The sequence below is a fragment of the Mustela nivalis genome (genome assembly GCF_964662115.1).
Source record: "Mustela nivalis genome assembly, chromosome: 6".
In the NCBI taxonomy this organism is placed as follows: Eukaryota; Metazoa; Chordata; class Mammalia; order Carnivora; family Mustelidae; genus Mustela; species Mustela nivalis.
In genome coordinates this window covers 152,314,083-152,340,187 of record NC_139025.1, presented here as the reverse complement: position 1 = coordinate 152,340,187, position 26,105 = coordinate 152,314,083, and the positions used below count along the sequence as shown (strand labels likewise).

Below are 26,105 nucleotides of genomic sequence, written 5' to 3'. Positions count from 1 at the left end.
AGTTTCTAATGGCATTCTCCCCGCAGCCTTAGGGAGAAGGCGAAGCAAGTGTTCCTCTCAGTGAACCAGTGTGACTGCTCAGAGAAGTGCAGGGGTCTGCTGTGGGGGGGACACCAGCCTGCCACAGTTTTCCATGTTGTTTTGCTTTGTTTTCTTTTTTAAGGATTTTATTTATTTGACAGAGAGAGAGAGCACACACAAGCATGGGGAGAGGCAGGCTCCCCAGTGAGCAGGGAGCCCGATGGGGGACTGAGTCCCAGGACCTCGGGATCGTGACCTGAGCTGAAGGCAGTCACCCAACCGACGGAGCCACCCAGGCGCCCCGGGTTTAAGTTCTATATGGAACTGTGCGGGGCATTTAGGAAAGTACATGTATGATTCTAAGTGGCACATGTGGCTTGCTTGTCACACACTGACTACACTCGTGCAGCCGGCAGCCAGATCAAGGAACAGGGCTTTAGAGCGTCCCCGGGAACCCCTTGTGAGCTTTCCAGTCACTGTCCCTGCGGAGGTGACCACTGCCCTGTTTTTGTCTCATGGGTGTGAAAAGGCGGGTCTGCGAGCCTCCGCCTCTGCTCAGCCTGTTCCCTCGCACGGGCTTTGTGTCCTGGGAAGCTCTGACTGGAGCTTTTAAAACTCCTCTGTGCAGCCTCACCCCTTCGTGACGGAGTAAAATCGTCCTCCGTTGAGCCGCTTCGCCCTCCATGGGCGCTTGCTGCCGGCGCCGCGCTGAAGTGTCCCCGCGCACACGGCCGGTGCCAGAAGCTTCGTGAGAGGGTGTCCCTGCGGCCTGGCGCGGAGTATGGAGCTAAATCGAAAACACACGATGTTCACCTTTTCAATATCTGCGTACCCGAATTTCAGGTCATTTTAATCTCAGCAAATAACAGAGGAAATGCTGAGGGAATTTTCTAGTGGCAAGACACAGGTTAACAAGGAGTCAAGGCCCATTTTCCTCAGTGTCTAAAATCCAGATGTTCAGGGTGCCTGGGTGGCTCAGTAGGTTAAAGCCTCTGCCTTCGGCTGAGGTCATGATCTCAGGGTCCTGGGATTGAGTCCCCCATCGGGCTCTCTGCTCAGCAGGGAGCCTGCTTCCCCACCTCTCTCTTCCTGCCTCTCTGCCTACTTGTGATCTCTGTCAAACAAAATCTTTAAAAATAAATAAATAAATAATAAAATCCAGATGCTCTAAAAAGCAGTCTCCCGAGCCCTGTGTCTTCTGTGGAAACCCCTCTGACCAGGCCCGGCCCCAGTTAGCTGGCATCCCCCTGCCCTTGACAACCTATTAGAGACGTCTTGTGGGGAGCGGGTGGGTTCGCGGTAAGTACAGAAGAATCACACAGGGACACTGCGGGCTCCGTACTCCTTTCTGTGAACCCTGGCATCAGGTGATGTAACTGAGGTGTACCTTCTCTTTGAAAACTTACAGATCATTGAATATGAAAAGAAACAAACTCTGGGACAGAACGATACTGGATTCAGTTGTGACGGGACTGCTAACACGTTCAGGGTCATGTTCAAAGAACCCATAGAGATCCTGCCCAACGTGTGCTACACGGCATGCGCGACACTCAAAGTAAGTCTTCTAGAATGTTCCAGAGGGTGAACTGGTGGGTTTCCTCTTGTTACAGAGCGGTCTTCCAGAGACAGTGAGAGTCCCTGACAATAAAGCCTTTAGGAAGAGGGGAAGGAAGGAGGCTGGGAGTTAGAGTGCTCTAGTGCTTCTCAGCACAGCTCTGCTCAGAAATGTTCTTCACAAGAAGTAGCCCTTTGCTTGAGTAGGAGTTTGAATGTTTGACAGAAAATAAAATAATTATTTTCTTAAAACCGTTCACTGTTGCCTAAAAGCTGACTTCTGCATTCAGTATTTTTACTAATTAACTGACTTTGTAGCAAAAACTGTATTTTTCATGACATGGCTTAGCATAAAATTTCATACAAGGATTATAATGCAATATAATAGATCATTAATCTAATTAAAGCACCACATTAAATTGAGTGCTTATGAAATGAAAATTACTAATGAACCTTTTGTTCTCATTTAGGGTCCAGACTCCCACTATGGCACAAAAGGATTGAAGAAAGTCATGCATGAGACACCTACTGCTAGCAAGACTGTTTTTTTCTTTTTCAGTTCTCCCGGCAATAATAATGGCACGTCAATAGAGGATGGACAGATACCAGAAATAATATTTTATACATAATTCAGCTTTCTGGACATTTTGGCTAAATAGTAGCATACCATCTAGTCTCAAAGGCATAAAAAACTGGCCACAAAAAATAGTTTCAGTGTCATGAATATTTATAATATTTATAAGAAACATTTTAGTTTCTTAGAGGATATGAAGAATGTTGATTTAAGGCTGTGCATGGTTTAAAAGGAATTTTACATTTTCTTATAACCTTAGAGGAAAAGAAAACTGGGCATAAGTGTTTAAAAAAATAAATGCAGCTTTCAGCTTTACCTTGTATAATTTCATAAATCAGCTGACTCATGATCTTTCCGCAGTTTTATAGAAAGATTCTAGTTTCAGACAGCTGGTTTCATTGTTGTTGTTATTGTTGTAGTTTTCACTGTTGTGAAGTTTAGGTGAGTTGGACTTACAGGCTTATCTATTCTGAAGGTTATATGGAATGAGATGGGTCAGTATTCCTACAGAATTCCTATTAATTCACATAACTAATTTCAGAAAATTAAGAAAACTGACCTTATTTTTGGAGTTTTGAAGTATCTGGTCGTTAGCATTCAGAATATTGCTAGAAGTAGGCCTAATAAATGCCCAAGAGCATTCTCTATGTATTTACAAAAAAGGATATTTTATAGTAGTATATTAGTCGTGTTATGTAGTACAATTTAAAACTATAAATGGAGTTTGTACAGATTCACAATAATGTGACATAAACAGAGGATCTAAAGGTAGAGTCTAAGACTGGATTCTTGATCACTAAACTGCACCATTGTACTCAGTGTGTCTGTATGGGGGATGCCCTTGAGAATGCCCGAGGTCGAGACGGCGCTGCTGGGGGCCACCAGCTAGCCAGCATCAGTTCAGCATTGTGGCGATAATCTTACATAACAGGAAACTGAATAAAATACTGACCTTTCTAACGACTACTTTGAGATTTTAAAGATAGCCAACAGAATCACTCCTGCTGAAAAGTATACTTTCTGTCACCTACACAGTTCTACCCAAGAAGTAAGATAGGTTTCATATTTCTGACCTCAGCTCATGTCACAGGTACAGCTGTATTAGGAGGGGATAGGGAGTATATCTGGTAGAATAACATTTGTATACTTTTTTATAAAGCAAAATTTTTATATAAATAACATTCTCTTTTTCCCTCCAAAGTGATTATCTTGTTAAAAAAAAAAAAAAAGCTTATGTGTAATTAAGTTTAAGATATGCAAATAGTTTGGGAAGATGGTTAAAAGTCAGTTCTTTTAAGTAACAACTTAAAAAGAATTAAGGTTTTCTAAATAATAGTAATTAGGACGTAAAAATTTTTCATCTAAAATAGTACTTCATTTTATATTTCAAGAAGGTAGTAAGGTGTGTTGGTGGCGGAGGTCTCAAAATTGCTGAAGAAGGGACATTTTCTATCTCTGGTATCTTGTGGATATAAACCTCAGCTAACTGGAATATTGATGAAATGTGTGGTTCTGATTAAAGATTAACCAGCGAACACCCTATAGTGACTGTTACGGAATGTCCTTCTACCTTACGATGTATGGCATGCCCTGGGTACGGCGGTTAATGTTTTTTTGACATTTGAGGCGTTTCAAATGCTTTTCAAGTATGTTGCACTGAACAATGTCACTGAAGGTAGCTGTAGAAGGGATAAGCAACGGAACTGTTTACTGATATGGGACATCCCCTGGAATTTTATAAATAAATATCTATTATCCTTTTAGGTTTTTGTCATTTGTCTTTTTCTTCTGAAAGTTGAGTGTAAGACACTGGGAACAAGGGTTCTAGCTGATTGAGGTTTAACCTTGTCTTTAATTTATGGAGGTAATTCAACACAAAGTAAGAGTGCACCACTTGGAGTGAGTCACTGGAACTCGAGAATCAGTGCTGCCCATCTCTCTGCTGCTTGATCCTTTTTTGTGGCCTCCAGTTGTTCTCCCTTGATCTAATCTCAGGAGGTGGGAGAATGTCTTGTCATTCTGGGATGGTTGTGTGGTGTTCATGGACACCAGAGTGGTCGCTGGGTGCTGGCTGTGCACTGAGGAGCTCACCTCTGTGCCTCCCATCAGTATGAGGGGAGACTGTTATAAAACCCACTTCCCGGGCAGAGAGATGGCATGTTTCAAAACGTCGTCGTGGGGAGGCCGACTACAAACCCAGGTCTCCTCCGCCAGCCGCAGCTCCTGAATGCCCCAGAGATGATCCACTCTCCGCTTTCGGCCCCACTGCCGTCGTCCTGGTTCAGGCCACCATCTTCCGACCGAGCGGCAGGCAGCCCCCCCCCCCCCCCCATCGCTTGCCACATCGTCCATCAAAGTATTTCCCTCTTACATTGTGGAATCCTCAGCTACGGGCACAAAGCAGGTGCTCCATCCACACATGGACTGTGCTCCCTGCTATCCTTTGTTCCCAGGAGGCAAGAGAAGACCAGCGGTAGCTCAGCCTTCCTCCCTGGGGAGTCTGGGAGGCCATCCCTCACTACAGGGTCTAGGCCCCAGCTCTCCGTCCTGGTCCTGGGCTGCTGTTGAGGACGAGGGGTCATGCTCCCGCCGGCCGGGAGGGGTCGCCCTGGGGCAGGAGCGCAGGCGCGGGCCTGCGGAGCCGCTCGGGCCCACGTACGCAGGCGCAGAGGGATCTTCCGGCGCCCGTTCGTCTCTGCCCGGCTTCCCCGCGGGGATGCTGCGGCTGGGCTGCTGGCTGAGGCCGCTAGTGTCGGGGCGCGGGCTCCGAGCCTCTGCCCGGCTCTCCTTAAGCGCCGAGATGCCCAAGAAAGCCGGTGCGACGAGCAAGGCCAGTGGCAAGCCCCGTGGCAGGGGGAGGGTGGGCGGCGTGCGGGAGAGAGGCGGGGCCCGCGGCTCACGGCTCCCCAGACCCGGGGCTCCTGCGGTCTTGTGCCGCCCCACTCTGTCCGGACGGCCGCGTCCCCGCAGGGCCAGCGTTCCCCGGCGTCGGAGGCCCGGAGAGGCGCCTTCCCGCGCTGGGCCGCCGGTGCGCGCCTCGCGTCCTCGCCGCCCGTGTGCGCACCGTCCGCGCACCGGCCGCCCCGCTGCCGAGTGCCCTGCGCGCGGAGTCCGGCCGCAGCTTCCGTCGCTGGGCAGGCCTTCGTGGCCGTGGCCGGCCCTTCCTGACCCCACACACTCTTCCCGCCTGGTTGCGCACAGCAGTTTGTCAGCTCGTGCTGCCGGAGGCGCAAGGACGAGTAAGAAGCGGTCCCTGCGCCTGGGGTTGGGGACCAGAGCCCCGTCTTCCCAGCGCGGGAGGGGAACACTCGGTTGGGTTGATCGGAGGGCTTCGGGCGAGAATTGGTTGGGGATGCTGGTGAAACCTTTCCAGGTGGCCAGAAGTGCTCGGGCGCGACTAGCTTGTCCTGGCTTAAGGAGAAAGGGAGTCGTGGAAGGCTCGAACGTGTGAGAAAGCGCCTTATAGCCTGTAAAGTTGTAGTGTGGTTGTTGTTGTCGTTTTAGGGTAAGAGCCAGAGCAAGGAGCCAGAGAGACCACTTCCTCCCTTAGGTCCTGTGGCAGTTGATCCTAAAGGTTGTGTCACCATAGCCATCCATGCCAAACCCGGGTCCAAACAAAACGCTGTCACAGGTATATGTGGACAATGGGGGCGGGGGGCCTAAGCGGGGAAGGGGAGTCCCCTCCGTCCTCACTTTGCCTTGGTGAGGCTGAAGGTTGATCTACAGTTGGTGTATTTCTCACCTCTGCGATTAGAGGCGTCCCCGTTTGAGAATTCTAGATTCTAATGTAAAGGAGTAAATCCAGTGTCAAAAGTGAATAAATATAGCACAGTTACAGCATACCAAGTTCGATGAAAAAAAAAACATTGTATATTTACCTTCTTAAAAATACGGTATTTTAGGGGCGCCTGCATGGCACAGTCACCTCTGCCTCTAAAGCGCCTCTGCCTTCAGCTCAGGTCATGATCTCAGGGTCCTGGGATCAGGCCCTGCATCGGGCTCTCTGCTCAGCAGGGAGCCTGCTTCCCCCTCTCTCTTCTCTGCCTGCCTCTCCATCTACTTGTGATCTCTGTCAAATAAATAAATAATCCTTTAAAAAATGGTGTTTTAGGGGCGCCTGGGTGGCTCAGTGGGTTAAAGCCTCTGCCTTCGGCTCAGGTCATGATCCCAGGGTCCTGAGCCCATGTTGGGCTCTCTCTAAGCAGGGAGCCTGCTTCCTCCTCTCTGCCTGCCTCTCTGCCTACTTGTGATCTGTGTCTGTCAAATAAATAAAATCTTTAAAAATAAATAAATAAATAATGGTGTTTTAGAAAGGATACTTCTAGAAAGATATGTAGCCTAGAATTATTAGTTTCTCCTATTTCAGAACTGGAGACATTGGCCAGAGAAAGAAAGAAGACACATTTTGGTTGAGTTTAAAGACCACGGGCCCAAGGAGGAAGAGAAAATCTAGTCTCTGAGATCCCTGGTCGTCACCTCCTGTGTGAACTTGTTTTGAGTTAAATACAAAACTTTTCTGGGCCCAGTTCTTTCTGTCTGTGGGATGGGATATTGAACTAAGAGGCTTCCAGGTGATTCCCTGGAGCCCAAAACGGTGCCTCAGGGATCTCTTAGGTGGACACCGGGAGGCCAGCAGGCAGGGCTCCTGAGTAGCTGTGTTTTCATTTACTGTAAATGTGGGGAGTCCAGGGGAACTTGTGGGGGGGCAGCATTCTGGGTGAAGGTGAAGGTCTTTTTCTCCTCCAAAGCTCTTTATTCCTTTTCTTTTTTTACACTTTGAAAACAAGACCTCCTAATTGCGGTGCTGGGCCTGGTTTGTGCTAGTGGCTGCGTCAGCCTGTCTGTGTGGGCCGCACCCACCGTGGCCCGCATTTTCGGAGTAGTCGCGGCTGACAGTCCGGTCGGCATACCGTGTGTCGTCAAGTCTCGAGATGCCAGCCACTAGAAGGTACACAAGTATTCTGTGTACCAGCGAGACAGAATCCCTGTGAACACTTTCTTTACCATCTGTTGTGAGACCCGTCTGGATGTGAAAGCTACTAAAATGCGGAAAAAGGCACATCGCAGAATGGGAATTGGTGACAGGACAGGAGGCGGCTTGTTGTGCCACTTTGTGGCTTATGGATTCTGTGGCCACGTCGTTCACACGGGCGCGGTGTAAGTGTGTGAAAATGCCTGCGTAACCCCAGGTGGAGACCAGCTTCAGCGCACTTGCAAACCCTTTGAGTAGACATTTCTCTCTCTCCGGAATAACCATGGGGGACTAGGAGCAGGAGTGCTTGATAGAGGCCGCATCGACCAGGGAGGCAGGAGTACTCTTCCAAAGCAAAGCTCTTTGGCCCAGCATGTCAAAGCATGCATTTAAACTTAACTTTGACTCACAACATCGCTTTATAGCCGCGTGCCCTTGGGCAAATCTGGATTTGTTGCCCCATTTGTAAACCGGAGATCCTAGTGGCATTAATATTTTCTTCATAAAGCTCTTATGAGGATTGAACAAGTTAATATTTGTGAAGTCCCTAAAACATGTTTGTATGCCATCGAATTTGTGGATACAAGTGCTGTGTAAATGTTTAAATGCTGCATTTTAAAAACCTTCGAGGCATTTCACGTGAGCTGAATCAGTCCAGTGCTCTCATTTTCCTGATGGCGGAACCTGTGGGCTGGCTCATTCTCACCCGGCTCCTGATCCTACCATAGGGCTCTGCATACCACTCGGGCAGTTTCCAGTTGCATGAGGCCGGGGAGGGACTCCAGGCCCATCTTGGTCTGCAGGACAGGGAAGATGTCAATTTACTCTGGATTTCTTTCCTCAAACGGGGGAGCCATATTTATTATAACGTTCCCTCAGGTGTGAGTAGTTTACTCACTCATTTCTTCACGCGGTAGTTATTGATGGAAAATCCACTCTGTGCCAGGGAAGTGTAAACCCTTTTGCAAAATATCCTCATTCCTTAAAGACACAGTCCACACTGATTTCATTCCAGACGTGACAGCGGAAGCGGTGAGCGTGGCCATAGCAGCCCCCCCGTCGGAAGGAGAGGCTAATGCCGAGCTCTGTCGGTACCTTTCCAAGGTCTTGGAGCTCAGGAAGAGTGACGTGGTTTTGGATAAGGTAGGTCTCTCTGGAAACAGCTTTGATGATTACGCATCAGTCATTATTTTATAAATATGGGCTCTTTTCCAAGTAATTGAAAAGCTGGGGTTTTTTGTTTGTGTGTTTGTTTTTTAACTCTCATCCATTTAATCACTAACATGTGTGATTCTGTGTAGTCACCTTCATTCCTACTGGCTTGATCCTTAGGCTGACCACACTCTGTACATTTCTTCCTTGGTTGAAACCATTTTGAGCATTTTCTCCTTTCTACATGTATTCCTGTACCTGCTGTCAGATTGATCCGTCTGTCTCTTCAAGTCATTACCATGCTAAGAAGTCTGAAAGGGTCCTTTAGTGACATGTGAATGTTTCTGGTCCCCCACGTTGTCCTGGCTCCCTGGAGAAGCTCATTAGGAAGAGGGAGGAAGAGATGAAGTCATTACTATCATGGGTTTCCTCTGGGGGTGGGTATCAGATCAGCTGGGAGTGAGGTGTACAACACACGATCCTGGCGTCACTCAGGACTTACTGAAAGAGAACTTGCAGGAGTGGGACTCAGCGGTGCTGCTGGAGGCTCACTCTCTGCATCCAGGTTCTCGCCGGCAGTCGGTCGTTGGTTAATAGGCTGTATCTAAAAATCTCTCCCCTCGGCCCCTTCCTTCGATAGCTCTCCCGCCTGTGGCAGGTCATTTCTGAGTCTGTCAGTGCACATGCTCTGACATTGGCCTGAAAGGGGCTTCCCACTCTTCTACCCCAAGAGATGATCCCTGCTCAGATTTTACCTTCTTTAAAGGATGTTTCCAAATGAAACTCTTGGCTCAGTTGGTTGTGGAATTGGAGCATTTGTTTTGGTGGTTTTTTTTTTTTTTTTAAATTTTCAGAAATGTGTAACAGAATAGTTCTGTATTTGGAATTATTTTTATACAAAGTTTATAGAAAGTTCCAATATTTGGTAATTTAAAAATAATTTTCACTTTTAAACAAAAAAGTTACTTAAAAACACAGTATTCTACTTCTGGACTCTATTCGTTTTGAAATTTGAATGCCAGTTTTTATTAGAGAGATTGATATATGAAGGTAAAAACCCTGGAGAATTGTCAACATTTGTAGTAAGGTAGACCGTAAGATACACTCGTCGGTTAGACCAGGAATGCAGAACTGACAGGAGAAGGCGCTGTAGCTCAGCGGTCAGGAAGGCTGCAGCCACCCGGCAGCCCTGAGGACACAGCCGAGCCCCGCGCTCTCTGTCCGGTGAGTCGTCCTGACAACATTTTTTGCTTTTGGTCCAGGGCGGTAAATCTCGTGAAAAAGTGGTGAAGCTGTTAGCGTCCACAACGGCAGAGGAGATCTTGGAGAAATTAAAGCAGCAAGTTGAAAAACAATAAAAGCAAGTTATGAGAAGTACATCCTTGAGAAGCGCTTTAATTGCTATTCGTGAAGAGGCTGTTCAGTAGGAAAATATACCTCAGTGCACTGAAGAACATGAAAAGAAAATTTAAGAACAGGACTCAGAAGAGAAGTAGGAATTTTAAAAGTACTGTATGTTCAGTATAGGTTCTGACGTCCAAAGAGTTTGGAACACATCAGTCCGATTTCATCGCATTACACAATGACAGAGCTGGAAGACACCTTCAGGATGACCTGTCACCCCTCTGATCCCGTGATGGGGCTTCCACTCCAGAAGTTCAGAGACTTGTTCGGGATCACACCATGAGGTGTGGCAGCCAGAACCACGGTCCCTTGACTCCTGGCCACATTTTATGCCGATCGTAAATGAACAGGTTTCCACAGCACCTCTAGGGTTCTGAGGATTGCCTTGTCTGGAGTTTACAAGTAACAGAAGAAAACCTGTCATACTGCTTTGTGGTCTGTCTTTATATTTTAAAAGGCTTATCTACATACAAAAATGCCTTTTTTGTCTTTTGAAAACTGTGGAGTGAAAAACTAAGAGTTTTCAAGACTTGTAATTTACTATTAATTATTTTGGGGAAGTCACTGAATTTTTGTCCTCATTGGAGGGTGTAGTCTTCAAATCTGGTAGTTCCTATGAATCTCCAAAGAGCCTTAAAAGAAGAGGGCCTGGAAGCTACTCTCCATATTTGTAAAAGCCCATCAGGAATCTCTCCTACATTAAAGCTTCAAAAGCTAGTAATAAATGCCTTGTTTTTAAATATTCAATGCAAAAACAGTGATTTGGTCAGGTAAATAACAAATTCATTACCTTTGCTGATCAGAATCAAAGCAGTTTTGTGCTTTTGTCTAAGTACCTGAGAAAATATATTGGTAGACAAAATGTTTAAAAATACAAAATCCCCAAGGACTACTAATAAAAATTATCTTGTACAACTCTTACTCTATTGATAGGAACCAAGGACGAGAAGAGTCACTTGGGTTACCCAAGAGCATAACCAGTCCTAATGGCGGAACATGAGTTACGCTCAGCTGCCTTATTCTCGAAGCCATTGTGCCATATTGCCCCCAAATGTGGTTTACTGTACCTGATCTCAGCTTCAGAACTTTTCCCACACATTCCAGCGTGTGTGCTAGCGGCATTTTACTTGTGGTTCTTTTGTTTTGTTTTACATGGATCACTGTTAGGATGCTTTCCTTGACAAGTAATGGAAACCCAGCTCTGTCTGGTTTACACAATGAAGGGATTTATTAGCCCAGTACCTGGCAAGTCCAGAGGCAGGGCTGGCTTAGGGGTTAGCCTGATGCAGCAGCTAAGTGAGTTCACAAGGACCCACTTTCTCTCCTTACCTGACTCACTCTAGCTAGCGGGGCCAGCTTCAGCCCTAAGCCTGCTTCCCTCATGGAGGCCAAAAGGCAACAACAGCTCTAGGTTTCAGGACCATATATCACTCCCTCCATCGGGCAAAGAGGCCACTCACCAAGAAGAGCTCTGATATTTTCTAAAAGCTCTAAAGCTTCTTCCTGCTCCTTTGTGTCTAAGGGTTTGGCGGGTGGGGGAGAGAACCGGAGAATGTAGGTGGCACCTTTGCAATGTTTAAAGTTCCAAGCAGCCAAAAACTCAGACTTCAGGAGGCAGGTTTTTTCTGGGCTATGAATTGCTAGCATACCCCCCATCACCTGGAATTTGTGGTAAGGGATTTGGTTAAGTAGTTCCTTTTAACTGTAATGCAAAATATAAGTTCCCAAAACACACTGTGACCCCCACTATGGATTTTTAAAATGCATGTGACTAGAGACTAAAAATTTTAAGAATCTAGATTTTCAGTTTACATCCAAGAGATGGCACCATAACGCAACAGCAGGAAGCCACCGAGACTCTGAAGGGACTGACGATTCCTTTTTGAAGCGAACAGCACTAGTAGGAGATGTCTTCCGTAGGGCCGGACTACCAGTGTCACACGCTAATCCTTCTTGTCTGGTCTTGGAGACATTACTTAGGCTTAGCCCCACATTCCTCGAGTTCAGTTCCGGCCAGAGTGTTGTGTTAACTGCTCCATGGTGTAACCTCCTTGGCTGGGTTCTCAGAGGTCCTGGCTCAGTACCTCAGTGGAGTCAGCGTGGCCCCCAGTGTCTCCATTGTGCAGTTTGCAGAAATCCCCAGCTTAGATGGTGTTTTTGAAAATGGAATTGGGCTGGAAAATTGGCAAGGAATTCATTTCTAAACACAATGCCAGTTTACTAATGTAAGTGAAGAACACAGCTGCCAAATGGACTGTGTAATGGGGGTCCCTGAGTGAGCAGCTTGTGTTGCTTCGGGAAATCTCTTCAAGAAGCCAGTCATCATTTGAAGACTGCTTGGAGAGCGTGGGATCCGAACCCAAGAAATTAGGGGATGGGGCAAGGGAGCTCGGACCATCAAAGAGACTCATCATGTCTCAGCCCCTCTCCTGGGACAACACTGGACACTCACACTTCTTGATACAGGAACTGCCCTTTTCAAGGTTGTGAGAAGACCACCTACTTCTGCCCGGATAGGCTTTCCTCTGCCTCTACACTTCAGTTGATAAGTTTTTCAGCATTTCCTAATCCTCTTCTGGTTGTGTGGGTCCATCTAATCCCTTTGATAGAGAGTCTGGGCAGGGGGGAACCCCCAAACTCAGCAGCGCAATTTACAGGCTCAGTGGTCATTTCTACATGAGACGCCTCCATGATATGGTTTTGCTACCACATTGGCCTTCAAGTTGTGTCAGAGCCTTGTGTTTCTCCAGAGATACCCTCAGGGGTTGGAGAACTGGGGCAGAGGGGAAGTGAGTCAAGTCAACAGAACTCCAAGCCTTTAGTCCTCTTCCGAAACTGTGCCGTCAGGATGGCAGCTGCTAGGCACATGTGCTTACTGAGCACTTGAAAGGTGGCTTACCAGATTTCTTCTTTTTTAAACAAAAGCATCATGGAAAAAGGCCTCGTTGGAAACAACAGAGAAGAGGTTGAAAATAGGGCACAAAATTTGGAGGGCAGGAGGGAGAAAGGTGAGCAAAGAAAGGAAAATGATAGATCTAAAAGTCAGGCAAAGGGAAATCAACAGTCAGGCAAAGGGAAATCAACAACATAATTGGGGTCCTGAAAAAGAACCCCAAAAGTGGAAGAGAACAATGATTTCAAGATAATAATCAAGAAAATACCGGGAAAAAAAGGATTTTAAGGAATAAAAGGTGCAGCATCCCAGGGCAAATACTGACAAAGCATGGCTGACAAGGACATAAAACCAAGTGAAGTTCTCGGAATTCAAAAACAACGCCTGTGGCCATCTAGACAAAAAGTTGAAGTCCTAGGAAGGGAGAGGGGAGACGCATATGTACATTAATATGTTGTCACCTGGGAATGTGAACTGCTACAGTGTTTTGGAAAATGTGGCACTTAACTAAAAATATAGATGTTTTAACCTAATATTCTACATTGGAGAATACCTCATAGAACACACAAAAATAAAAATGCCAAGGAGTATCTGAGCAAAAATGGGGAAACATAATCTAAACGTATACCTACCGGAGAATAATCATATAATCAACAGAAAATCCATACGTGAGAGTATTAGACTGTTAATTTTTAATCTGTAATTACTGAACTAGAGTCCTGTTTGTTACGTTGCACGAACAAAGAATGATAGATGTGTGTGTATATATATTTATATACAATCTCACTTTAGTAAACAAGGAAAACTATCAAATTTAGACATATTTGTGGGCATGGTAAAAGAGCAGCGTACACAACAGGCAATATCGCTGGATGAGTGCAGTGATGGGTAGTGTTTCACTTCCTTACAGTATTTATTATTTTGTATGCACACCAAACATATACAGTGAAGGAAATTTTAAAATGAGAAAACACTCAAATACAAAAGCTCTGGCCTTTAGCAATGAGAGCAGCTTTATTTATGTAATTCAGACAAAGGCTGGAGATCCGTTAGGGAGTTAAAGGCACTGACAGTGGAAAAAAACCATGAGATCATCATCACATCATTGCCCTGAAGCTGTCTCAAGAGAAGTCACTGAAACCCAGAGAAAATCTAACTGGTAATTAATACATGGTGCTCTGTGTGTCCCTTAGGGACAGGAATGAAAACAGCAAATGAATTAGCCCGTGAGCCCATGGAGACATTGGGGAAAGACATGTGAGCTGCATTTCTTGCACCAGGCGAGCTCAGAGGCACCCCCCAGCCCACTGCACTTCCGGACACACACAGCTGACCCAGACCTGCAGCCTACCATGTACCCAGCCCCGTGACGCACGCTTTCTGTAAATGCTTTCACTTAATCCTGCAAGGGGACAGTCAGATTACACGTTAGCAGTTTTGATGGAAGACCTGTCCTCTTACTGTCTCATACTGTCCTGTAAATCTTACAATCCGGGGGGTGTTATCCACAACTTATCTCCACTTCCCGTCTGAGGGCACTGGTAACCAGCTCCTCAGATAATGTTTCTTGGCACCTGGCAGCCTCCGCAGTGGTGCAGGAGCTGAAGCTGCTTCTTCAACCCTGGCTCGTCCTGAGAGTGTCCAGTCCTATCAATGAGGCCCATGCAGCCAGCCCGACCCAGGCCATTCTCTCCCAGAACATCCACAGGTTAAGGGATCTCCACTACTGTCCCTATCTTCCTCAAAACTTGGTCCTAGTAGAGGTCTAGACCTCTAGAGAGGAGGAGATACTTGCCCAAGGCTACCTTGGAGTCCAGTGGTATAATCTATTTGAATCTAGTTGTTGATTTGGCTCCATAATAATTTATCTGGAGCCAAGGGAAATTTTTGTTTAGATAGTATAGAACACAGCAAGAAGAGTCTATGTGAATTCTGAAGTAGAAATCTAAAAATTAACATCATAATTCCTGCCAATGTCAAGAGTATTTACTCCTGTTGGCCTTAATTCATTCTAAATTAAAAGCCAGAGGACTGTAAAAGCACACATTTCTAAATTTATATAGAGAGGAAGGAACTGAGTGACCTATATAATTGGTTTTTTCACACAGAATTAGCCAAAGTCTATCTAGTACTTCAAAATCCTCATTTATATCTCAAATATGATTCTGTGGTTAAAATACAAGATATTGAAAGACAAATCCCAAATAAGCTTTTTGGTGAATGAAAAGGTTTATATGAATTTCAGGTTTATAATACCTGTTTGTCTAATGCTACCAAAGTAAGCACGTTCACAAGCCAGCTTCCCAGCTAACTGAAGTTATTAAATCATACAAGCTGCTGTGAGCTGGGAGTCTTATTTCCTACATTTTCTATGAAAACAACAAGTTGCCTTTCACTATAAGCAATAATACTAAATAAAAGAAGTCAAAGGTCAGGGGCATAGGTTTCCATACACAGCCAAATCTGTGTTTGGGTTGAATGAATCAGAGGGAATGGGTCTTGGAAAAATTTTAAGGTGTTAAAAAAACTATCTTTAGAAACAAGATGTGGAATTCAGAATTAGTGTTACTAGTAATCTTCAGGGCAAGAGATCATTTCCTTCCGTTTTAGTATTCTAAACTTAAAACTGACATTTCACAGGGCACCTGGGTGGCTCAGTGGGTTGGGCCTCTGCCTTTGGCTCGGGTCATGATCTCAGTCCTGGGATCGAGCCCCACGTCGGGCTCCCTGCTCTGCTTCCCCCTCTTTCTCTGCTTGCCTCTCTGCCTGCTTGTGATCTTGAGCTCTCTCTCTCTCTGTCAAATAAATAAATAAATAATTAAAAAAAAAAAAACGACACTACTCAATTCTATCATAAAATTCTAGATTTTCCTTTAGGCAAATAAATTACAAAGGGAAAATTAAAATTAAATCCTGTCTGTTGAGCATTATAAGGAATGCAGCTTTGAAAACCCAAACCATGCTAGCAATCTCACCAGATGGCTTTTTTCTGATCTGGTTTCAAGAGTTCCAACTGTCCTCAGAACCGTGACCCATGGTTATGAGTACTCTGGATAACCTCAAATCCTAGCACTCAAGAAAGAAAGAAAAAAACAAATGAAAAAAACCCTCTAGCTCAAGTCTCTAGCAAGCTGGTCTCAAAAGGATGTTAATCTGGTATGTTTCCATAATCAGCATTTGACATTTTAAAATGTGTCAATTTCAAACAGCAAATGCTAAGTTTAGCTCAATATTTATATAAATTTTCTTTGATATTTGAAATTTGTTCTATTCTGAAGGACAGAATTTCTTTTTTCTAATTCATATATTAATTCACATAAGAATGACAAATCTTTATTCTCAATAAATCTCCTGCTCTACCTTATCTTCTGTCAGTTACTCTATACCCTTTAAATCAACACTGTGCTTTATAATTGACCAAATACTTCCCTCCCATTGACTCTACAAATGTTTATGCAGCACCAGTTACGTGCCAGTGGGAGTTAACGGTTCGAAGCCCTAGTTTCTATCTTAAGCTCTTGTATGTTTGGTCACTTTTTTTATGATGACCCTGTGAAGAGGGGCAGGGTATTTTCTTCATTTTTACAGGTGAGCATGTAAGCTCCATGCTTAACCAATTTTTCTCAAGGTCCTCTACCTGGTAAGAACAGGACTGGAAGCCAGGCCTCCTTATGCTTAATGCTATAGGCTATTACAACAGACTATTTGAGATTAATTCCATTTAACACTATTTTAATTCTTTCTTCAGATCAGTCTCTGAATTATCCTTAAATTTTTTAACGTTATTTTCTGTCTCTCCTACATGAAGCAGAAACCATGACTTTCATTTCCTCTCCATTTTTTGTTTTAAAGATTTTTTTTTTTAAAGATTTATTTATTTATTTGACAGATAGAGGTCACAAGCAGCCAGAGGCAGGCAGAGAGAGAAGGGGAAGCAGGTTCCCCGCTGAGCAGAGAGCCCGATGCAGGGCTCGATCCTGGACCCTGGGATCATGACTTGAGCCGAAGGCAGAGGCTTTAACCCACTGAGCCACCCAGGCGCCCCTTGTTTTAAAGATTTTTATTTATTTATTTGACAGACAGAGATTACAACTAGGCAGAGAGGCAGGCAGAGAGAGAGAGAGCCCGGGGTTGCGGGGGGGGAAGCAGACTCTCCGCTGAGCAGAGAGCCCAACGTGGGGCTCAATCTCAGGACCCTGGGATCATGACCTGAGCCGAAGGCAGAGGCTTTAACCCACTGAGCCACCCAGGCACCCCTCCTCTCCGTTTTAAGCATAAAGGGGAGTCTAATGGTGACTGTTTAAAAAAAAAACAAAGACAAACCACTACCACCACATGGGCTGTTTATGCAGAATACAGAAATAATTCACGTTAAAAGGACTCATCGTATTTTCCAGCAGGCAGGGCTGATACTTAGGCCATCTGTGAATATTTCAATACTATTGGAAAATAACCTTTCCTTGGAGACCCATCCCTCACTCCAAGCCCTGCCCCGTGGGCCCATAGGTCCCTGTAAGTAGTGCCAGCAGCCGGCACGGCAGACAGCCCAGCCCTGAGGGTCCTGCTCTAAAGCTGCGGCCGCTGCCACCCCAGTGAGTCAGTGCCTGTGCTTTGTCACTTGATGGGTAGTTTTAATAACCCACTCGCCTGCAGAGAAGATCGTGGTGTGCAGTGAGGCCATTCTGGACTGCCTAGGCTACATATCTGCAGTATCAAGAAAGAGATGTAACAGCACTGTGCCTACTGATGTAATCAGAGGGGTATAGGGAAAACCCTTATCTTACTGTTAAAATTTTATTTACATCTCAGTGTGAAGACCTGATTTATTAGATCCTTTCCAATCAAAGAGTTACCTGAAAGGACGGCTCTCTTCATGAAGGGGAAGTAGAGGGGAGAGTTGGGTCCAGAGCATGGAGAAGTAGTGCCTGGAGAAGTCAACCTCAAGGGCCCAGAGTGCAGTGCTAAGAGAGAAGGCAGCGGAAGGCAGGTTTGGGGAATTGCCTTTATACTCCTTTTCCCTATGATGAAGCTTCTACTCTTAATATTACTCTTAAGCCAAATAAGCCTTTCCAACAGATATAAAGGAAACAGCAATAAAAAACGAAAAGGTTCATCACATTAATGAATGGTCTAACTGCCAAAACTTGAGAAATTGCTTAATCTTGTAAGTACTTTATTTGAACGAAAGCATTGAAATAGCCATTAAAATGATCTGGAATATACTGATCGGTCTGAGAGGAAGTTCTGGCATCACGGTATTTGTGAAGATGCACATTTGGAAGTGAATGAGAGGAAGCAGCGAAGATACACATTTGGAAGTGAATATAACATTGTACGATCAATTCATATAAGTACATAAAAGTACGTAGTCGGAATGCAGCATTATATACACACTACTGAAAAGGAAAGGAGAACATTTACAGAGTTAAACTTCTTTTAGAACATGTGAATTTTGATCTGCTTTAACTTAGCAAAAAGCCTCACAGTTTGTAACAAAATGACTGTGTGCCCCAATCTCACCCACCAGTAGATCTAGACACTGAAACAGAAAATGTTCCCTTCCCCAGTTGAAGGTTTTATTTCTGACATCCTCAAAAAAGGGACCAAAGCGGTTGTGGACATCACTCTTACCTGGAGTAATGATAAAAAGTACCACAGTCACAACAATGAAAGCCAAAAAGAAGCATCTACAGTCGTTTTAACCTTCAACTGCTGATGCCATGTACAACACATTACAAGTGTGCATAGTTGTGCATTCGGGAGTTGACTGTACTAACCGCTGTAAAAATTTGGGAATGAGAAAATCTGAGTATATGGATACTTCCTTATCTTACAAAGTAAAATCAAGCATTTTCCACTTTATAATTTTTATTTCTCTGTAAAACAAAGACAGAACTCCTGGAGGTCAAACAAGGAACACAGACACCAATTTCAAAGCACTATTAAGTCATGAAACAAAGAAGAATCTGAGGTAGAAGTCAGGCAATGGAATCCACAACCTTTTTAGGGGAATACTGAACCAGCACATCTCTAGTAAGATCTTTTTTTTTTTTTTTTTAAGTCACAAGTTCCAAAAAGTTTATAATCCACTCTCTGAAATCAGATATAAAACTATGACCAACAGAAGATACACACAAACTTTTGTCATGTTAACAGAGGAAATGATTTCACAAAAAGCTGCTGACGTTTCCATCAGTAGTAACCATAGGGAGGCCGTTGGTTGTAACCATAGTGTCCGTATTGGTGGGGGTAGTAAGGCTCTTGTCTGTGCTGCGGGTAATTGTTACCCCAGGATCGTCCGTGCCACTGATTGGATCGATTGTCACTTGGCCACCCCCGTCTGCTATCCCTACCTCTAAACTGTCTGTTATCTTGCAACCTACAACAACAAAAAAAAAAAAAACAAAGATTTTTATACTTCCCTTTTTAAAAAATACAAATGACAAATCTACCCGCTGCATTTCATTTCTCAACCTCATACTCCATAAACAAAAGTGTAAAAAACACTTTTCTCTGCAGAATGTTATATGTAGCAAGTTATTCAAAACTTTCCTAAGATTTAAATCATTCTTCCAGTATTATACTGGATACACTTTGCAGAGAAACAGGCAGACCACAACACGAAACCCACAACAATAGGACAGTTCTGAATCAAACTGAGGTCTATTCGATTGTACAAGAGCTATTCTGAATTATGAAATAGACGAAATCCCACTGTATAGCTTTCTTAAAGTAAAACCAAAGACAAGGCCTTCTTTATAGAACCTAGCACAAAGTTTTGTAGAAAACTCTAGGTTCATAAACTATATTGGCAGAGAAAATAAAATGTTAGCCTACAGAAAGAATATTTTAAAAAACAACATTAAAACACATACATAACTGAACAGCAAGGAAAAAAACACACAGTGCTGACAAAACATTAAAGTAAATCTTTACCAGCCACTCACTGCTTGCAGGCAGTGACTAGGCACGAGGTATACGGTTCTGAGCAGAAACACTGGCCGGCCCCTGGCCTCACTGGCCTTAACGGGCACACGGAGTAAAGCCGTCCTCTCCCACATCAGCCACCTGCGTCTCCTGAAGTAATACATACCGATTGCCTCTGTTTCTCTGGTTCCCACCGGCTCTGCTATTCCATTCCTCGACGATCGGCGGGGACTCAGGAGGGCGTTTCAGGTACTCCTGGTACTCTTTGTCAGCTTCGGTGAATCTGCTGGCAAACATCTCTTCAAAGTTGGGAACAGCTTCAGAAGTGTCTGTCATCCTGAAATTCTGCACAGTTTTTAATAGGTTTCTATGAGAATTTTTAAAAACATAATACTCTCTCACTCGACAAGTGAAAAACCAAGAAATGAACAATTTAGGCAAGGTATGCGTAAAAGTCTTAGTATATTTTTAAATTTAAAATGGTTTTAGATACTTCATTCAGTATTTCCTGATTTCAGTACCACAGGCATTGTGCTAACAGGTGCTTGGGATACAAAGATGAACGATATATCGGGGCCTCCACCCCGCAAAGAGCTTTCAGTCTAGTGTAAGAGACAGACCTGGTGCAAATACAGAGGGAGGAATAGTGAATGTCCAGAAACAAAGCTGGAAAAATGGGGAGAGACCAAACTGTGAAAAACTGTGTTCCAGGCCAACAACCCTGCCCTTATTCTGGTAGGAAAGGGGAAGACTTCAGCCTAAGTGGTATAAGCAGGGAGGCCTGTAGGGCAAACTGACTACTTAGAAGGACCTCTTTGCTAACAGGGTAGGGAAGAGACTCATGAGGACAGACCAAAGGCAGATTGCTGCAGGACTGGAGGCTGAATCTGAGGCAGCAACTGCATGTGCAATTTGGTAGGAATTTCATTAGAAATGAATGGACTGACTACACTGGACTACACTGACTAATGGACTGACTAGACAACAATGACTAGATGTTGGCAGAGGCGGGTATAAAGGATAACTTTCAGACTTCTAGCCAAATGTCTGGATGGGCTGTGGTGCCACAGGAACCACAGGAAAAAGTGTGGGTGAGGATATGAAGTCTGAAGTTAGTTACAGGATGTACATCCACATGGGAGAACCAGCTCCCAGTTACCCATTTTGGGACTGAGAACTAGGGTGATGATACATATGGGAGACGTCAGCAGTTTTGTTAACGTGGTTAACGCTGTGAGAGTGGATGAGATTTCTCAGGAAGGCTGTGGAGTAAGAAGTACATCAAGGAACAGAATCCTAGAGCACACTGACCTCTAGGAAAGTTGGAGATAAAGAAGGGATAAGAGGAGAATACACACAGATCAGATGCAAAAGAGCTTCCGGCAGGAGAATAGAGTGAATGGTCCTCAGTGTGGAATGGCACAGTGACAGAACCAAGAGGAGAAAATTAATAGGACTTAGCCATCAGGAGGTCATTATGTTAGAGTACTAGGGATGGAAGCAGGACGGCAGTTCACTGAGAAGTAACTGGAGCTAAGGAACTAGAAATCTACATGGATTACAGAGTGAGCTTTCGAAATGCTTCACTGAACACGAGAGGGAAAGAGTAGTAGCGAAGGAGTTACTGGAAGAGGACCCCCGTCTTCCAGGACAGTGTTGCTGAGGTTGTTTATAGGAAAAGAAAACCAGTAAGAAAGAGAAACTGAAAATACAGGAAAGATGTGAAAATGGAAAGGCAAATAGGCATTTAAATGAACAGCTACTCAACTCTGGGGTACTTTATAGAGGCATCCAATGTAGTCTTACTCTGGAACAAAATGAAAATTATGATAAATACTATGTAACAGCTTAAAAAAAAACAAAAACAAAAACCCTGAAACCTCTTACCAGCTGGGTTCGGCAGGCCGAGTAGAATTTCTGCACCCACATTCTCAGAGACCCTCTACCTCTGAAGAAAGATTTGGCTCAGGCCACAAGAGCCTCGTCCTTGAGAAGCGAGGGGACCAAGAGTTCCTTCTCTTCATCCTTACGCACGGCCTGGAAGCCCCATCCGTATTCGGTAGGTAGCCCCACTTGCCGTCTTCCTCGGCCAAGCGGTGGTCAGTACTCCCACCCCCCGCCTCTCCTAACCCTAACGTCAGCTTCTCGTCGCCCTACTCTCCGCCTCGACTCCTAAAGCCTGCTCTATGATTCGGGCGTGCGGGACCTGCTGAAACGAAAACTGAATCTCCCCCTCTCGCCTGACGTCCGACAGTTACTTTTCTTCCTGTGTTACTTCGCCTTTGACAAACACACGTGATGGTGGAAGACCGCGTCTTCCGTGATTCTTCGCGGGATCCCTCAAACGCCAGTGTGTCCACGCCTGCCCTTACCCCAGCAACGGACAGCAGGACTGCCGCGCGGGAGCAAGCGGCACCACCCGGACGCGCTCTTTCTCCCAGTGTGTCTGGGACTGGCTGACTGGTGTGTCGTCAGGTCTACGGAGGGAATCTCAGAAGGACGGCCCCCACCCCCCAGACAGGGCAGACTGTGCCCTCAGGCACAGTGCGGCTCCCACGACCCCTCCCACAGGTGGGCAGGCGTCTTCCTGCGCGCTCCTGAGAGCGTTACACAGGATTCCGGCGCATCTGAGCTTTACTCACCGAGCGATCTGAGGCGGCTGCCCCCGTTAATGTTTACGCTGTTTCGATCTGAGGGAAGCAAAACCCGCTTGATTCCCTCCAAGGAACCCTCAGAAGAATGGGCGGGGGGGGGGGCTGGTGACAAGCGCCCCGCCGGGCCTCCTACACCAGTACGCTAGTCCGAGCGCTGCCGGGAACGAGCTCCGTTCTCCTCGTGGACAGGAGGGGTCCGCCCTTCAGACTCGCCCTCCGACACCACCCGCAGCTGCCCGCGGCCGACTGGCGCCGGACGCGACCGCCTGCCTGGGCCTTCGCTGCCCGGGAGACGGGCGCAGACCGCCAGCAGGGCCCGGCAGGGCTTGCCCACCACGGTCCTGACAGGCCTGCTCCCTCCCGGGGCCCCTCAGCGCCGCGGCCGCGACGGCCGGTGGGGGCCGACAGGGGTTCCCGCTCCAGGAGGCCCCTCGGCTCGGCCCGCCCGGCTCCCTGCTCCCCGTGGCCTCCCCAACCGGCGACCGGCCCGCCGACGGCCGCGTCCATCCCGCTCGGGCCGCACCCCGCCCGCCACACACGCAGAAACACCCACCTCCGGCCCACACCGCGGCCAAAGGATCGCCCGCCACTTCAGCTCTCCAAGGTAACGCAGCCACTCGAGCGACAAGCCGACATTCGCCCCACTTCCGCTTCCGGCGGGCGGGCGCGGGGCGGGCCCAGCAGGTATCGCGAGATCGCGGGCTCGCTTGCGGCTTTTTCGCAGTAGCTGGGTAATGCGGGAGAAGTGCGGACGGCGCGGGCGATGCGCCTGCGGGAAGTTACTAACCTGGTGCTCTCAGCCTTCGCTCCCTGGGGTGTGTGTGTGAAGCGTCCCCTGGCTGGGCGCCGGTGACGGGTGGGGACAGGCGTTCAGGAAATGTGCGGAGAGGAGGGGGGAGGCCACTTCCGGCGAGGCGAGGGCTGCGGGGGACGGTGGGCACGAGCGCAGGGCCTCGGCGGTGCCGCGCCCCTCGCCCCGCGGGAGGACGGTGTCTGTCGTCCGCTCGGAACCGGGTCTGCCGAAACACCCCTCTGCACCCGCTGACGTCGTCGGCGCTCAGGAACCGCCGAGCGTCTTGGCCGCTCCTTCCCGGATGTTCTGCGGTCGTGGCCGCCGGATCTCCCACAGGGAACCGGGCCCCGTCCTTCCAGACGGCGCACCCGCTTTGTTAGCGTCACCGCCGGCTTCGACTTGGACACTTGGATGTCCGCAGTTGACGTTTCCCCCCTTGACTGCCGTCCGATGTCGAGTTCTGTCGATCGTCCCTCTGCGGCAGCGCCGGCACCCGCTCTCCCTACCCACCGTCCGCCCGCGCCACGTTCCCATTACCGGCCCGGAACGGGGAACACGCACGGCTTTTCTCCTAGGTACCCTTCCTCCGGCGGCACTCGCCGCCCGCCCAGCCGACAGAGCTGCTGTGATCGTCTCTGTGACCAAAAGTCTTCCCTGGCTCCCTGTTGCCTGTGGGTGAAAGGCCAGGTTTATTAACTTGGTTTAAGAACTCTTAACTTCATTTTTTGCCGTTCCCCTTTCGTTCTCCCTTGCCCGTGGCAAGGTCGCAGGAAGCACCTCTTGCATGAATTACCCATTACCTTTCTAAAGACGGCTCCTGTCTCTTTCTCCTTGGAATACCCTCCCCTCCCATCTTCTAAGGATGCTGAGATTCTGTCCAGTCTTTAAAGCCAGATAAAGTGGCCTCTCCATCTAGAAATAAATTTTCTTTCCTGCTGAATGTCCATCCTACTTTCTGGACCATTCATCATTCATGCAGATAGTACCACTTTCTAATTTTGAACTAAAATTGTGTACAACTCTTCCCCAGACCAGACTGTAAACAGACCTTTATCATTCCTACGTTCTGGAATGCGTAATGTTGTGCTTTGCACAAAGCGAGCCCTCAATAAATGTGGCATGAGTGTGGAGCTGTGAGCATTCCAAGCCATGTTTTACAAACACTGAGCCAGCAAAGTGGCTAGACGGTATGGATGAGGAGCTCTGGTAGTGTCCGTGTGGGATAGTAAAGGTGAGAGGGGAAGAGCAAGGTTGCAGTAACTCGAGTAACACTCTCCTTAGTAACGGAGTGGATGGTGGGCGCAAAGGATTATGAGGAATCAGGGAAAACTGCAGCCCTGTAAACCTGGGAAATTGGGACTGAGAAGGGATAGCCATAGGGTGAGTGGGTTTTATTTCTTTGAGCGAGAGCAGGAGAGGGGCAGAGGGAGAGAGAAATCACAAGCTGGGCCAACTCCATGTAAGGGCAGAGTTGGAGAAGGGGCTCAACCCCACATCCCTGAGATCATGACCTGAGTTGAAACTGAGAGTCAGAGGCCTAACTGACTGAGCCGCCCAGGCACACAGGGACCCCCTAGGGTGAGTTAATTTAAAGCAGGAGTTAGCATGGTGCTCAAAAAGATTTGTAGAATTTGAGATGGCAGGTTAGGAATACGGGACTAAAGCTGAAGAAAGAGAGGTTATGCCTAAATATGTAAATGTGTGAGTCATCCATGAAGAAACAACAGTTGAAATCATCCGTGTATATGATCTTTCCAAAGGAGAAAGTATTTATAGAGAGGAGCAGAAGGCCAAGGCCTACGCCTCAGGAAAACCCATATTTAGGAGGAAGGAATAGGAAATATAAACTTGAAGAGGAAATTAGAATAAATACATGGTAGCAGTGTAACAGTAGAGAAACTTAGAAAAATGCTTCCCCACCTGGTATCAGGAGTCAGGGAGGACAGTCGGAAAAAAGAGGGTGGTGGGAGACCCATTTGTTTGCTTCTTTGTAACTTTACTATAGCATTATTTCCAGGTGATGAGGGCTTGCACAACAAAGAGTATATTTCTTTAATTTCATAAGTACTTAGAAGCTCCTAAGCTCCTGAGAATTTCTGTAAAGAACTCTAGGTATTCAAATCAATTTCAGTTCAAATCAATGCAACTATTTCTGCCCATTAATTCTTTCAATATTCTTTCTTTAAAGAAATATTTAGGGGCACCTGGGTGGCTCAGTCAGTTAGGCATCTGCCTTTGACTCAGGTCATGATCCCAGGGTCCTGGGATTGAGCCCTGTGTCTGGCTTCCTGCTCAGCAGGGTGTCTGCTCCCCCTCCCACTGCTGCTCCCCCTGCTTGTCCTCTCTGTTTCTCTGTCAAATAAATAAATAAATGGAATCTTTAAAAAAAAAATTATTGGGGCATCTAGGTGGCTCAGTCAGTTAAGCATCTGCCTTTGGCTCTGGTCATACTCCCAGCGTCCTGGGATCAAGCCTCATTGCAGACTCCCTACTCAGCAGGGAGCCTGCTTCTCCCTCTCATTACTCCCCCCCTCCACTCATGCTTTCTCTTGCTATTTCTCTCTCTCTCTAACAAAAAAAATACAAGATTTATTTATCCACTCTAGAGAAAGATTTAAAATTTAAATCAAAATTTAAAATTTAAAGATTGAAAAACCTTTAAAAATACAAATAAAAATATTTTTTAAAAATTAAGAAATTATTGGGACGCCTGGGTGGCTCAGTTGGTTGGATGACTGCCTTCAGCTCAGGTCATGATCCCGGAGTTCCGGGATCGTGTCCCGCATCAGGCTTCCAGCTCCACGGGGAGTCTGCTTCTCCCTCTGACCTTCTCCTCGCTCATGCTCTCTCTCACTGTCTCTCTCTTAAATAAATAAAATCTTAAAAAAAAAAATTAAGAAATTATTTATTTACTCCAGAGAAAGAGCAGGTGAAGGGAGGTGATGGGTGGGGGTGGGAGGAAGGGACAGAGGGAGAGAATTCAAGCAGATTCCCCACTGTGCGGTGGGGCCTGATGCAGGGCTAGATCCCACCATCAGGAGATCATGACCTGAGCCGAAACCAAGAGTTGACTGGATAGTAATGCCCCTGGGCCTGTGGATACATCTGGAAAAGATTGCCCTATGTTAGTTGACTTTTTTGTCTCTGTTACTAATCTTATA

At 46.4% G+C, this 26,105-nt stretch overlaps 3 protein-coding genes across 6 annotated transcripts in view; 2 read left to right on the top strand and 1 right to left on the bottom strand.

Annotated features, from left to right (window-relative positions):
• The window catches only part of BTBD1 (BTB domain containing 1), a 38,049-nt gene extending 34,137 nt beyond the window's left edge, over positions 1 to 3,912 (top strand). Inside the window, exons 7-8 of the mRNA XM_082736205.1 lie at positions 1,430 to 1,576; positions 2,046 to 3,912. Coding sequence (XP_082592331.1) covers positions 1,430 to 1,576; positions 2,046 to 2,204 — 306 coding nt within the window. The 3' untranslated portion in view covers positions 2,205 to 3,912. The remainder of the gene's footprint in view (positions 1 to 1,429; positions 1,577 to 2,045) is intronic.
• An 898-nt stretch (positions 3,913 to 4,810) lies between these two features.
• Positions 4,811 to 26,105, top strand: part of LOC309867376 (UPF0235 protein C15orf40 homolog) — a 44,561-nt gene continuing 23,266 nt past the window's right edge. Inside the window, exons 1-4 of one of the 2 annotated variants that reach the window (XM_082736185.1) lie at positions 4,816 to 4,979; positions 5,654 to 5,780; positions 8,137 to 8,264; positions 9,536 to 10,419. In XM_082736185.1, the coding sequence (XP_082592311.1) occupies positions 4,866 to 4,979; positions 5,654 to 5,780; positions 8,137 to 8,264; positions 9,536 to 9,631 (465 nt within the window). In that variant the 5' untranslated portion in view covers positions 4,816 to 4,865 and the 3' untranslated portion in view covers positions 9,632 to 10,419. Of the gene's footprint in view, positions 4,980 to 5,653; positions 5,781 to 8,136; positions 8,265 to 9,535; positions 10,420 to 26,105 lie in introns of those variants that run through there. The other variant, XM_082736184.1, reaches the window with a different exon arrangement.
• On the bottom strand, positions 18,421 to 22,828 carry RAMAC (RNA guanine-7 methyltransferase activating subunit). Of its 3 annotated transcripts, none has more exons than XM_082736202.1 (4): positions 22,705 to 22,814; positions 21,385 to 22,187; positions 19,664 to 19,842; positions 18,421 to 18,949 (listed from the first exon to the last, which is right to left on the bottom strand). In XM_082736202.1, exons 2-4 carry the CDS (start codon positions 21,424 to 21,426, stop codon positions 18,763 to 18,765), a joined length of 408 nt encoding a protein of 135 aa, XP_082592328.1. In that variant the 5' UTR covers positions 21,427 to 22,187; positions 22,705 to 22,814; the 3' UTR covers positions 18,421 to 18,762. The 3 variants fall into 3 exon arrangements, with proteins under 3 accessions (XP_082592328.1, XP_082592329.1, XP_082592330.1); XM_082736203.1 differs by having other exon boundaries at positions 22,140 to 22,187; XM_082736204.1 differs by lacking the exon at positions 21,385 to 22,187 and having other exon boundaries at positions 22,705 to 22,828.